The 11,027-nt window shown below is 53.6% G+C and overlaps 1 protein-coding gene across 2 annotated transcripts; it reads left to right on the top strand.

Annotated features, from left to right (window-relative positions):
* Window positions 1–375: 375 nt before the first annotated feature.
* Window positions 376–4,952, top strand: C1QL2 (complement C1q like 2). 2 transcript variants are annotated; one of them, XM_030580468.1, is made up of 3 exons: window positions 376–714; window positions 784–1,032; window positions 4,319–4,952. In XM_030580468.1, exons 1-3 carry the CDS (start codon window positions 376–378, stop codon window positions 4,496–4,498), a joined length of 768 nt encoding a protein of 255 aa, XP_030436328.1. In that variant the 3' UTR covers window positions 4,499–4,952. The 2 variants fall into 2 exon arrangements, with proteins under 2 accessions (XP_030436328.1, XP_030436327.1); XM_030580467.1 differs by having other exon boundaries at window positions 376–1,032.
* Window positions 4,953–11,027: the final 6,075 nt, after the last annotated feature.

Below are 11,027 nucleotides of genomic sequence, written 5' to 3'. Positions count from 1 at the left end.
GACCCCCCCCCCCCGCCTGCCCGGGGTGGGGCTCGCTCAGTGCGCACCACGCTGCTGCTCTAGTTGCCAGGCTGGGTGGCCCCGTCCAGCAGGAGAGCCCGGGGCTGGCTGGCAGGTGCCCCGCAGCAGGCTCCGGCCAGGCGATGCCGAGGGACTGAGGCTGGCCCGGGCGCCCCGTTGGAGGGGGACAGGAGGGGGGGCGGCAGCCGCTTTGCCCCAGGCCGGGGGCTGATCCGCTTCTCTGCCCTCCCCGCAGGGAGGCTTCGCCACTGAGTCACCATTACCTCTCCCAGCAAGGAGGAGCTGGTCGCGCTCGCTGCCCGGCTCTGGCAGAGGAGGAAGCGGCTGCTGGCCGCGGCCGGGCTGGCCCTCGCCATGGGACTCGTGCTGCTCATCGCCGTCCCGCTGCTGCTGCAGGCGGCCCCGGAGAGCGCGGCGCACTACGAGATGATGGGCACCTGCCGCATGATCTGCGACCCCTATAGCAGCGCCAGCGCCCGGGCCGGCGGCCCCAGCAGCACGGCCGCCGTGGAGGCGCTGCAGGACCTGAGCGCCAACCCCCCGCCGCCCTTCCTCCCGGGACCCAAGGGGGAGCCCGGCCGGCCGGGCAAGCCGGGGCCCCGGGGCCCGCCAGGGGAGCCGGGCCCCCCCGGGCCCAGAGGGCCGCCCGGAGAGCGGGGAGACTCGGGCAAGCCGGGGCTGCCGGGGCTGGCGGTGGCCGGGGCTGGCGCGCCCGGGGCGGCAGGGGGCGGCGGTGGCCCCGGGGCGGGCGCCGCGGGGGAGGTGAGCGGGGCGCTGAGCGCGGCCTTCAGCGGCCCCCGGATCGCCTTCTACGTGGGGCTGAAGAGCCCCCACGAGGGCTACGAGGTGCTCAAGTTCGACGACGTGGTGACCAACCTGGGCAACCACTACGAGCCGGCCACGGGCAAGTTCAGCTGCCAGGTGCGGGGCATCTACTTCTTCACCTACCACATCCTCATGCGCGGCGGGGACGGCACCAGCATGTGGGCGGATCTCTGCAAGAACGGCCAGGTGAGTCCTGGGGGCCGGCCGGGATCCCCCCTCAACAGCCTCGGCCCCCCCCCCACAGCCCCGGCCCGGCTCCTCTTTCCACTGCCCTTGGCCGGGATCCCCCTTTCACCGCACCTTCCCCCTTCCACAGCCCCGTCCGGGATCCTCCCTCCACTGCCCCTGGCCGGGATCCCCCTTCCACCGCACCTTCCCCCTTCCACAGCCCCTGGCCGGGATCCCCCTTCCACCGCACCTTCCCCCTTCCACAGCCCCGGGCCGGGATTCCCCCTCCACTGCCCCTGGCCGGGATCCCCCTTCCACCGCACCTTCCCCCTTCCACAGCCCCGGGCCGGGATTCCCCCTCCACTGCCCCTGGCCGGGATCCCCCTTCCACCGCACCTTCCCCCTTCCACAGCCCCGGCCTGGATCGTCCCTCCACTGCCCCTGGCCGGGATCCCCCTTCCACCGCACCTTCCCCCTTCCACAGCCCCTGGCCGGGATCCCCCTTCCACCGCACCTTCCCCCTTCCACAGCCCCGTCCGGGATCCTCCCTCCACTGCCCCTGGCCGGGATCCCCCTTCCACCGCACCTTCCCCCTTCCACAGCCCCTGGCCGGGATCCCCCTTCCACCGCACCTTCCCCCTTCCACAGCCCTGGCCTGGATCGTCCCTCCGCTGCCCCTGGCCGGGATCCCCCCTCAACAGCCTCGCCCCCCCCCCCACAGCCCGGGCCCGGCTCCTCCTTCCACAGCCCCTGGCCGGGATCCCCTTTTCACCGCACCTTCCCCCTTCCACAGCGCCAGGCCAGGAGCCTCCCTCCACTGCCCTGGGCCGAGATCCCCCTTCCACCGCACCTTCCCCCTTCCACAGCCCCCGCCGGGATCCTCCCTCCACTGCCCCAGGCCGGGATCCCCCTTCCACCGCACGGTTCCCTGCCCACAGCCCCGGCCCGGGATCCCCCTTCCACAGTCCCGCCCCCCCCCACAGCCCCGGCCCGGCTCCCCCTTCCACAGCCCCAGGCCAGGATCCCCCCTCCACTAACCGGGCCTGACTCCCCCTTCCACAGCCCTGGGCCGGGATCCCCCCTTCCACCGCCCCGGGCTCTCCCTCGGGTTCCCCCCTTCCACAGCCCTGTGCCGGGATCCCCCCGCCCTCCATCGCCCAGTGCACGGACCCCCTTTTCCTCAGCCCCACCCTGCCTTTCCACAGCCCCAGCCCGGGATCTCCCCTTCCACCGCCTCGGGTCGGGAACTCATCTCCACAGCCCCGGGCCAGGATCCCCTCGCCCTCCACCGCCCCAGGCACGGGCCCCCTTCCACATCCCCGGGCCGGGATCCCCCCTTCCATTGCCCCGGGCCCTCCCTCGGGATCCCCTCCTTCCATAGCCCCGGTCAGGGATCCACCCTCCACTGCCCCAGGCCAGCCTCCCTCTTCCACAGGCCTGGGCCAGGATCTCCTCTTCCACCACCCTGGGACCTCCCTCGGGATCCCTCCTTCCACTGTCCTGGGCCCCTCCTTCCACTGTCCAGGGCCGGCCCCCCCTTCCACCGCCCCAGGCCCGTTGAGCCCCTCCTTCCACCATCCTAGGCCGGGCTGCCCCTTCCACCTCCCAGGATCTCCCTCGGGATCCTCGCTTCCAACATCCTGGGCCCCTTAGAACTCCCCATCTACACTTGGGACCCCCTTATAACACCTTGGGCGGGGACCCCCTTTCATTGTCCAGGGCCAGGATCCCTCCTTCTACCCCAGGACCCTTGGGAGCCCTCCTTCCACCGCCCCAGGACCTCCCTTGAGATTCCTCCCTCCGTAGCCCCAGGCCGAGCCCCCACCCCTCAGCCCCCCCTTCCATCTCCCCAAGTTGGGACCTTCAGCCCCACCCCCTGCCTGGTACCCTCCGCCTTTACAGGGGCCCTCCTGAATCAAACTGGAAAAATCCTGTATCTGATGGAAACTACTCTAAGCCAAGGGGGTGCAGGAGCACCCTAGTTCCAGCACCTATACCCTCACCCCAGGTGCCCCTTGTCCTCTAGGTCCAGGACACCAGTACCCCATGTGCCTGTGACCCTTTCCCCAATGCCGGGCTGGGACCCTCAGTCCTCCCCCACTCCACCCGGGGCCAGTACCCCCTGCCCCCACTGTGAGCTGGGACCCTCAGCATTTACCAGGACCCTCAGCCCTGAGCTGGGACCCACATGCCCCCCACCTAATGCTCTGGACCCTCACTCCCCAGTGCCCCGCACCCTTTGAGCCCAGGACACTGACACCCCATGTTCCTGGGACCCTCACCTCTCCCCACCCCGTCCTCTACTCTCCCATACCCAGGACTCTCAGCCCTGTGCCTGGAACCCTCTGCCTTGGGCTGAGACCCTCCCCCCATGCTCCTCACCCCACGTGTCTGGGACACCAGCACCCTTGTATTCCCAGGATCCTCTCCTTCCCCCTTGCTGGGACCCTCAGCCTTGTGCTCGGGCCCTCCTCCCCTGTGCCTGGGCCCTTCACTCCATGTGCTAGGAACTTCACTCTTGTTCCGGGGGCCCTCACCCTGTGCCTGTGACAACGGCATCTTCACACCTCCTTCACATGCTCCAGGATCCTCCAGGTGACAAGCCAGTGCCTTACAGGGGATGGTTACTGTACACTTTAGAAACTCCGCTACCTGGAACAAGGGGGAATGAGATTGAGACGTGCAGGAAACTTTTCCCAGCTGCATGCTGTCTAGTGAATGGCCTGTCTGCCCAGCAGGCTGTGCTAAGGGGAGCTCTTGGTGTGGGGGAAGGGGTTAAGATCTGGGTGTGAATGTGCAGAAGTGAGCGAAAGGAAAGTGTATGTGTGTGTGGTGGGGGGAAATGGGGATCTAGGAAGTGGAAGAGGAGAAGGAAATAAATGTGTCAAGGAGAAGGGCCTGAGGGAAAGGGAGGATGAAGAGGGACAGCAGAGTTGGGGGCTAAGGGGGGTGAAGGAGGGAAGGGAGAAGATGGGGTTTTAAATGAGGAAGAGGGAAGAGGGTTAGAGAGTGGGAGGGTTATAGAGGGGGAGGAGGAAAAAAGGTGATGGAGGCTGGTGGTGGGTTAAGAGATGAAGGGAGGGAAGGAGGTAGGTTAGAGAGAAATAGGTAAAAAGAGGTAAGGAGGCTGTTGAAGGTTAGAGAGGGAAAGGGGCAAAGAGGAGAAGGGGTTAGCTGGGTTTAAGGAGTGCGAGTGAGGGGGGAAGGAGAGAGGCAGGTGTGGAGGATTTGGGGGCGGGGGTGAGATGTGGGGGGCTAGTGGAGGCAGCGTCTGAGGCTCCCCCCCCGGTTGGCTGGTTTGCAGGTGCGGGCCAGCGCCATTGCGCAGGATGCCGATCAGAACTATGACTATGCCAGCAACAGCGTGGTGCTGCACCTGGACTCGGGGGACGAGGTGTACGTCAAGCTGGATGGAGGCAAAGCACACGGTGGCAACAACAATAAGTACAGCACTTTCTCTGGCTTTCTTTTATACCCCGATTAAAAGTGTGGCCAATTGCATTGTACCCACCGCCCCGCCACTGTCACTTTCGTGTCGTTCTCAATTTCTACATTTGATTGGTGGAAACAAACCAAGTGAGCCCCCCATCCCATCCCTTGGTGTATCTCTGTCCTTGTGTTTGTTACACCATGAGATCAGCTGCTTGAAACTGACTGGCACCTTAGTTCCATGAGTGTATAAAAGATTCCAGGGTAAAACTGTCATTCACACTAAGTTAGAGCTTATCAGTCTTGATACATTTTGCTTTATTATTATCATCTTGATTGACTGATTGATCTGAAGAGTGGGACTGAATTATTACACGCATCGGTTCTTCTTATGCTGTTTGTTTGTTTGTATGGGGTCAAGTGTAACTTTCTTCTTTCCTTTTCCATGCAATACTTGTGTGAATGATGATGTAATGAACGTCAAGTCTCTGTTCCCGTCTGGCAAACAATCTAACCACCACCAAGAAAAAAATCATATTAAATTATGTTTTTAGACAATGGTTTCTTGCTGTGTGTCTGTTCTGAGGCTGAAAAGGGTGGTAGGTGGTGCGGGCGGTTGTGGGCCCTTTAACCTTCCAGGTCTGCAGCAGAATTAAAAGTTAGTAAGGGAACCACTACTCCAGCCTCAGTTATTGTTAATTGAGGAGGCAGGGGGAGTGTCACCTTGTAGGTGGTTTTAAAAGGAGAAAGTACACACAGTCATCCACATTTTGAAGGGAATGGAATCCATTCACAATAGATTTTCCTTGGTTTATGGGCCTAATCCAAAACCCATTGACTTCAGTATGCTTTGGATCAGACTCTATATCAAGGATTGCATGAAATTGCAGATTTATAGTATGACTGACCTGTGTAATAAAGCATTAAAGGAAGAATTGTGTTTATCTTAGAAAGAGATACAAGGTGGGGGAGGTAATATCTTTTAGAAAGAGATACAAGGTGGGGGAGGTAATATCTTTTATTGGACCAACTTCTGTTGGTGAGAGAGATGAGCTTTCGAACCACACAGAGCTCTTCTTCAGGTCTGGGAAAGGTGCCCCCAGCGTCACGGCGAAATGCAAGTGGAACAGATTGTTTAGCACAATTAATTCGCACATATTGTAAGGCAGTGGCTCTCAACCTTTCCAGACTACTGTTGCCCTTTCAGGAGTCTGATTTGTCTTGTGTCCCCCTGCAAATTTCACCTCCCTTAAAAACTCAGGCTTCAGCTTTCTGCCCTGGGCCCCAGCAAGCCTAACACTGGCCCTGGCGACCCCATTAAAACCAACCTTCCCACAGTTTGGGAACTGCTGATATAGTATGCAGAACAGTGTGAACAAGTCATTGTCTGTAGGAAAATGTAGTTTGTACTGACTTCACTATTGCTTTGTATGTAGCCTGTTGTAAAACTAGGCAAATACCTAGATGCATTGATGTACCCCCTGGAAGACCCCCAAGGTACACGTACCTCTGCATGAGAGAACCACCGTTGTAAGGGATCATTCAAGGTAGAGTGGCCCGTACAATACTAAGTATATGTATGTTTGTTTGTCTATTTACATACACACACACACAGAATTTCAGGCATACATTAAAATAAAGTGGCTCCAAACCCCACTGAAGTCAATGGCAGTCTTTCCACTGACTTCCCTGGGCTTTAGATCAGGCCCACAAGCCATGTAAAAATCTACTGTGAGCTCTTTTTTGCTTCTCCTTCTCTCCTGGTTACATCTGAGTGACTGTACTTTCATCGTTGAAAACTAAACACACTTACAGAATCTCACACACAATCCTGCCCTTTCTTGTGGGTGTGAATCATGACGGATGCTCAGTTGGTGTACATTGGGGTTGTTCTCTTGAAGCCAAGGGAGGTAGGTTAATTTGCAGCAGCTGAGTTTCTGGCCCTCTGTCTTTCTTTTATTGACTCACATTCCATTGTATCAGGGCCCAATTCTCCCCTTTATGATGATTTTATACAGCAGAGTTCCCTTGACTTCCATGGATTTACTCCCAATTTACACTAAAGCGAGAGAAGAATCAGTCTCGGAGGCTCCCATTGGCCAGCTGAGATCAATTTCATCCCAGCTCTAACTCCACTGAAGCTAATGGAATCACTCCTAGAATGAATTTGTTCCAGCAACAGTTTGAGGTTGCACAATGATTACCAGGCTCTTAAAGGCTATTCTGCCCCCTGTTTGATCTGCAGTGTATATTGCCTCTTTACTGAGTGGGGGAGAAGGGGCAAATTCAGCCCAGATGTAAGAAAGAGTGTTCCTCCCCGCATCGCACCCCAAAACAACCCTCCTGCTGTGGAGGGAGGAAGAGTTCATAACCAGGTACATGTGTTATACCCTTACCAATCTCTAATGCCTTGTCGATTGTATCATCTAGAATATGATTTAAACCAATGCCTGAGACCCAAATGAAGTATAATTGCTATGGATCCGCAATCCCCACTGGATCCTTAATCCTTTTTGACTATTCCTCCCTTCCCTCTGATGTGATGGAGCTTAGACACAAAGCCCTCGGTTTAAATTTCAAAAATTAAAATTGACATTCAGCAGCATTACCAGGAGCCAAGAGGAATTCTAAGGAGGTGCCTGGGCTCTGTTTTATCCTTTGCATTAAGAAGCAATTTGTACTTCTAACAAAGACCCAACTGTTCCCTCTTGGCTAAAGGGCAATGAAGATGCCTTGCAAGGGAATTGCTGTTCACAATACTTAAACAAATTTGAATCTTAGATTCTAAAATCTGTATTCCCTGATGGAGCTTGCTCCTTGCAATTCAAATGCAGAGCTGGCGGTGAGTGCCTGCCAAGGTGTCAGCAACTAAGAGGATGATGGATTGATGAGGCAATAGGAAGACACAGGCTCGCAGTGGCACGATGCCTCGACAGTGATCTATGTATCTGCACATTATCAATGTCAGGAGAAGGCTTGAACTACCCTCACCAGATGTCTGATTTTCCACTTATCTCCCATGTACTAATTATCCGGCTGGATTACTCCCTGGGATGGCAACGAAAATGCTTATTGCCATGCCAGTGGCAGTTTACACAATCGATACAATGAATGTCTCCCTCTGTTCCTCCTTTTATTTTCCTCTCGGAGTGGCAAACCTCTCTGCGATTGCTTTCGGAAGGACTTGCATGGCAATCGCTTGACATCGGCTGTAGTAGCAATTGTGCACAGGGTTCTAGTCTATTCAGGTTTTGAGACCATGACCATCCCTGTGGTATCCAAGCCCCGGGCTTTATGCCTCCTAAATAACTTTGCTGGGGCTGGGAAAGTAATCTAGAGTTGAAAAAGTTAGTGTGGTGCTTGCTTACAAATAATAGCGCTGTCTAAATGTCCACAGGAATGGCAGAGCCAGGCAAGCTTTCGGCTGCTGGTGCATCTTCTGATTTGTGTGGCTTGCAGCAAGAGCAGAGCTGCCAGTTCCACGGGAGAAGGCAAAGCAGTCAGTTCACAACCTTTGTGGTCCTGTAACTGGTCTGGCAGGCCCAGCAGTTTCCTACTCAGCTCAGAACCAAGCTGTCACATATGTCCAATACACTTGATCATGCAAGATGACATGGTAGGCACCCAAATCCATGAGTTTGATGAGGAAGAGAGGAAGGATGGGCCAGTGGTTAGGATGCTCAGTGGGGTTCTGTGTGGCCTTGGGCAACTCACGTCTTGTCTCTGTGCCTCAGTTCCCCATCTCTAAAAAGGGGATAACAGCCCTTCCCTACTTCACAGGTGTGTTTGTGAGGATAAATACATTACAGATTGTAAGGTGCTATGGGAATGGTGGCCCTATCAGCACCTAAGAGAGGTGGGAGCTGTGGGTGCTCAGCACTTCAGAAAAATCACGCCTCTTTCAGTCAAATGCCTAACTTCAAACACTCAAGTTCAAAAACTTTGGCCTGTGTCCTGACGCGGGGGTGGGAGGTGGGGCGGTGCTCAGCCCCTCTCAGGATCAGGCCCATGATTAGTGCCTGAACTGTCTCTGGTCATATTGGCTTTGCAGGGAAGGGAGTGGGTAAGATGGTCCTACTTCTCCTTTTGCCTCTAGATATTACACTGACTAGCTTTACACTTTTATTGATCCGATCTCTGCTGAGAAACCTAGCATTTTTGAATCTCACTTTTAACATTTTACTTGGTAATTTTAATGTTCATTTGTCCCCTTGTACACAGGAGCAGACCCCAATGCCTAAGATGGGTTTATCTGTGAAGTGCAATAAAAACCAATCAGGGAGGTTGGTTTTGGTGAATATTCATTCCGTGGCTGCTTGTTTATTCCATAGAATAAAGACTTCCCCAAATGTTTAGGCACCCTTTGAAGACAGGGAGAAAGCACGTACATCTGTTTTTAAGTTTACACCAGAGGTTTTTCCTAACTTTTGTAACAGAAGGTGATGGTTACCTTATTCTGATCAGACTGAACTCTGGGAAAGTTCTGATCCAGATCTAGACCTGGTGGCTCAGGACTGGTTCTGTCTCTTCTCATTAGCTGGAATTCTTGAGCCAGTTAGGCTAAAAGAAAGATTGACTTGAATCTTCATCCTAAAGTTGAACCAAACCAGACTCAAACCTCTGAGATTCAAAACAGTTTGATTACTTTATTTTGTTTTGTTTTTGGTGAGTGTTTGCATTACCTAGCTGGAGCTGGTACTGGAAATGTAAATAACAGAATAGGGCAAACTAAATTAGGAATTTCCCATCCAGCTGATGCACAGGAATTCACTTGAGGGAGCCTGTTCTTAGGAGATTTCACACCTGATGACAAAAAGAGGCTCACCTAATAACACAGTGGAATAAACCTGCCAACTTTAGCATGTTTCTCCAAACCTAGCCTCTGAAGGTCACGCCCAGTCCTTGGTTAATAACATGAAATATGGACATAACTAGCAGAGCATTTGTGGGGTGGCTATTTCAGGATTTTGTTGCACAGTTTTGGAGTAATTTATAACCTGGGGGTCTCTGTTCTCAGTAAGCCATGGGGATCTATGCACATACCCCTCACTTACATTTCAAACTCTTTGGGACTTTGAAATTGCAGTTTGTGCTGTAGCACAATCTGCAGCTAAGTCCAGAAACAACTTTGAACAAAATGTCATCAAAATTATTTCAGGAACTCAGTCAATATTAGACCAGCCCAGAGATGCTACCTGGAGGGTTCCAAAGTCTCTTTGTTAGTATGGAAGGGTTCCGGTTCTAAGGAACGGGGAAGGACGATGTGTCTAACAAAGCTGAACCACTTGCCTTTGCCTTTGGACTCCAACGTACCCCTCTGTTCTTACGGATATGCCAATTTAGGGCCAGGTTCTCAGTAGCACTAAGACTTGGTGCTACTCTGGAGTATCCTCAGTGTAAGGGGGTTCCCCAGCTAGTGCAGAAGCTCTTTTCCATCTTCTCTTGAAGCCCTTGGCACAAAGGATCTCCTGAGGGCAGGGACATCACCTGTTGGGTGAGGGAAGGGGCCTGCAGCACACACTGGCTTGGCTATTCTTGACTTACCAACGCCTTAGGAGGAGGTGCAAAAGTACATTAGAATCATCTTTGCTCCCCTCTGCTCCTGCGTCAAGTGCAGGAATGGAGATACTCAGAGTGGGGGTGCAGATTTTTAAAGGTATTTATTTCAGTGGAAGTTAAGCACCTACATTCCTTTAAAAATTTGGCCCTGAGTTTTTGAGGGCCAAATCCTGAGAGTTACTGAGCGCTGCAGCTGCAAATCCCATGGCTCAGTGCCTCTCGAGAGCTGGGTCTTACTGATTCCAACCAAACTGAAGCACACAAAGCTAGTGCAGTCTGAACCTGTAGGAATGGGGGGGTTCTGTACTGTGAATTATAGCAACATTTGTTTGCCAAGAAGAGCACTATAAATGTTTGGTTTCCAGTGCTTCTTTGGGCTCCTCCAACTGAAGTGATCAGTTATCCTGCACTGCACAGCTTTATGTTCTAACACAACGAGAGCGGTTTTCCTTTACAAAGCTATGATGATGTTTCTCTCATTGAGTTTGGTCTCACTTCATTTTATGGAATGATTCAGGTTAGAAACAGAAAAGAGCTCTGCGCTCACTCTGTCCGCATCCCTGCTAGTGCATGATTATTTCTGACAGTTCATTTTTAGTACAGTGATCTGTGGACATTTGCTTGTGATCCATGGAGACTGATCATTTGCATGGGCCCAGCTCTGCTTTTTGTTTGCAGCTGCTGAATCACGTTAAAATAAGCTAAAAACAGATTAAATGTTTTCTTAATGTTGCTTCACGTAACCCAATTGCTAGTTACTTGATTAGGAGAGAGAAATGAGGTTATACCATTGAGCTTAAATGGAGGGGACTTGTGTGTGAGAATGGGAGGGGAGAAGTCCCTGAGATAATCTTTCTATGAAGATGTGGCCCATGCTATGAAAAAGTTTGAGAATCAACTTCATCCAGTTTTGTTTTAAGACTATTTAAATGTTCTGATAATGTAGAGGTTGTTTAGTTCCTTGGGAAGATCCTGAGATTTGGAGATGCATTGCTTTCCTTTCATTTTGTGTCTTGCGTTTCCAT

Source organism: Gopherus evgoodei, chromosome 11 (assembly GCF_007399415.2).
Source record: "Gopherus evgoodei ecotype Sinaloan lineage chromosome 11, rGopEvg1_v1.p, whole genome shotgun sequence".
NCBI classification, from domain to species: domain Eukaryota; kingdom Metazoa; phylum Chordata; order Testudines; family Testudinidae; genus Gopherus; species Gopherus evgoodei.
The sequence above is the reverse complement of the archived record's forward strand: the minus strand, read 5'-3'. Positions and strand labels throughout refer to the sequence as shown.

Coding starts and splice junctions, on each gene's coding strand:
- C1QL2 (XM_030580467.1), top strand. CDS start 376: ATGGGACTCGTGCTGCTCATCGCCGTCCCGCTGCTGCTGCAGGCGGCC. Junction 1,033..4,318: donor ATCTCTGCAAGAACGGCCAG/GTGAGTCCTGGG, acceptor GCTGGTTTGCAG/GTGCGGGCCAGCGCCATTGC.